This window comes from Papio anubis, chromosome 13 (assembly GCF_008728515.1).
Source record: "Papio anubis isolate 15944 chromosome 13, Panubis1.0, whole genome shotgun sequence".
Taxonomy (NCBI): Eukaryota; Metazoa; Chordata; class Mammalia; order Primates; family Cercopithecidae; genus Papio; species Papio anubis.
Window position 1 is genome coordinate 62125325 of NC_044988.1, and position 2602 is coordinate 62127926.

A 2602-nucleotide genomic window follows, 5' to 3' on the forward strand; every position below is an offset into this window, starting at 1 on the left:
TTGAGACTAGCCTGGCCAACATGGGGAAACCCCATCTCTACTAAAACATTACAAAAAATTAGCTGGGCACAGTGGCAGGCGCCTATAATCCCAGCTACTCGGGAGGCTAAGGCAGGAGAATCGCTTGAACCGGGGAGGCAGAGGTTGCAGTGAGCCAAGATTGCACCATTTCACTCTAGCCTGGGAGAGAGCAAGACTCTGTCTCAAAAATAAAAAATAAAAATAAAAAGAAGAAGTTAGTTCCTAAACAGCCTAGAGATGCATTCAGTCAAGGTCCCCAGGCTTAGGTGGAATGTACCTCCAACAGGTGCTGGGGCCTTAAAAGCTCACGCTGGGTGCGGTGGCTCACACGTGTAATCCCAACACTTTGGGAGGCTAAGGCAGGGGGATCCTTTGAGGCCAGGAGTTCGAGACCAGCCTGTGAAACATGGCAAAACCCCGTCTCCACTAAAAATACAAAAATTAGCAACATAGTGAGACCCTGTCTCTACAAGAAATTTTAGAATTAATCAGGTGTGGTGGCACATGCCTATAGTCCCAGCGGAGGACTGCTTGAACCCAGGAGTTTGAGAGTAGGGCTGGGCAACATGGGGAAACTCTATCTATAAATATATATGTGTGTGTGTATATATATATATATATATATATATATATTAGCTGGGCATGGTGGTGCACACCTGTAGTTCCAACTACTCAGGAGACTGACGTGGGAGGACCACCTGAACCTGGGGAGGTCAGGGCTGCAGTGAGCCATGATTGTGCCAGTGCACTCCAGCGTGGGTGACAGAGCAAGACCCTGTCTCAAAACAAAACAAAAAAAAAAACAAAAAAAACCACACAATAAAAAACTCAACAATCAACAAAATGAGCTCTAATGTGTAGCATTTGCTGATTTTTCTTTTTTTTTTTTTTTGGCTGAGCACAGGGGATTTTATTGATGGTACACGACAAGGTGGGGCTCCCTAGGCCCCTCCCCTCTTCAAGGGGTCTACATGGAAACTGTGAGGGGAGATTCAGTGTGGTGGGGGACTGAGTGTGGCAGGGACTCCCCAGCAGTGAGGGCCTCTCTCTTCCTCTTGTGCTCTCGCTGGGGCTGGTGGTCCAGGGGTCTTACTCCTTGGAGGCCATGTGGGCCATGAGGTCCACCACCCTGTTGCTGTAGCCAAATTCGTTGTCATACCAGGAAATGAGCTTGACAAAGTGGTCGTTGAGGGCAATGCCAGCCCCAGCGTCGAAGGTGGAAGAGTGGGTGTCACTGTTGAAGTCGGAGGAGACCACCTGGTGCTCAGTGTAGCCCAGGATGCCCTTGAGGGGGCCCTCCGACGCCTGCTTCACCACTTTCTTGATGTCATCGTACTTGGCAGGTTTTTCCAGACGGCAGGTCAGGTCCACCACTGACACGTTGGCAGTGGGGACACGGAAGGCCATGCCAGTGAGCTTCCCGTTCAGCTCAGGGATGACCTTGCCCACAGCCTTAGCAGCGCCAGTAGAGGCAGGGATGATGTTCTGGAGAGCCCCGCGGCCATCACGCCACAGTTTCCCGGAGGGGCCATCCACAGTCTTCTGGGTGGCAGTGATGGCGTGGACTGTGGTCATGAGTCCTTCCACGATACCAAAGTTGTCATGGATGACCTTGGCCAGGGGTGCTAAGCAGTTGGTGGTGCAGGAGGCGTTGCTGACGATCTTGAGGCTGTTGTCATACTTCTCATGGTTCACACCCATGACGAACATGGGGGCGTCAGCAGAGGGGGCAGAGATGATGACCCTTTTGGCTCCCCCCTGCAAATGAGCCCCAGCCTTCTCCGTGGTGGTGAAGACGCCAGTGGACTCCACGACGTACTCAGCGCCAGCATCGCCCCACTTGATTTTGGAGAGATCTCGCTCCTGGAAGATGGTGATGGGGCTTCCATTGATGACGAGCTTCCCGTTCTCAGCCTTCACGGTGCCATGGAACTTGCCATGGGTGGAATCATACTGGAACATGTAAACCATGTAGTTGAGATCAATGAAAGGATCATTGATGGCAACAATATCCACTTTACCAGAGTTAAAAGCAGCCCTGGTGACCAGGCGCCCAATACGACCAAATCCGTTGACTCCGACCTTCACCTTCCCCATGGTGTCTCAGAGATGCGCTGGCGATGCAAGAGAAAATGCGGCTGACTCTCGAACAGGAGGAGCAGAGAGCCGCATTTGCTGATTTTTGTGGCATAAATATCCCTACCATAGCCTATTTAAAGTTACAGGATATGGCCAGGCATGGTGGCTCACGCTTATAATCACAGCAATTTGGGAGGCCAAGGCTGTTGGATCACTTGAGGTCAGGAGTTCAAGACCAGCCTGGGCAACATGTCGAAACCCCGCCTCTACTAAAAATACAAAAATTAGTCGGTCATGGTGATGCGGACCTGTAATCCCAGCTACTTGGAAGGCTGAGGCAGGAGAATCGCTTGAACCCAGGAGGCAGAGGTTGTAGTGAGCAAAAATTGCACCACTGCACTCCAGCCTGGGCAACAGAGAGAAACTTGTCTCAAAAAAATAAATAAATAAACAAAAATAAAATAAAATAAAGTTACAGGATATATCAAGCTACATCAACCTA

The 2602-nt window shown here is 50.5% G+C and overlaps 1 protein-coding gene across 1 annotated transcript; it reads right to left on the reverse strand.

Moving 5' to 3' along the window:
• Window positions 1-898: 898 nt before the first annotated feature.
• LOC101015786 (glyceraldehyde-3-phosphate dehydrogenase) lies at window positions 899-2210 on the reverse strand. Its single transcript, XM_009188625.4, has one exon. It carries the CDS (start codon window positions 2116-2118, stop codon window positions 1111-1113), a length of 1008 nt encoding a protein of 335 aa, XP_009186889.2. The 5' UTR covers window positions 2119-2210; the 3' UTR covers window positions 899-1110.
• Between the last annotated feature and the right edge of the window lie 392 nt (window positions 2211-2602).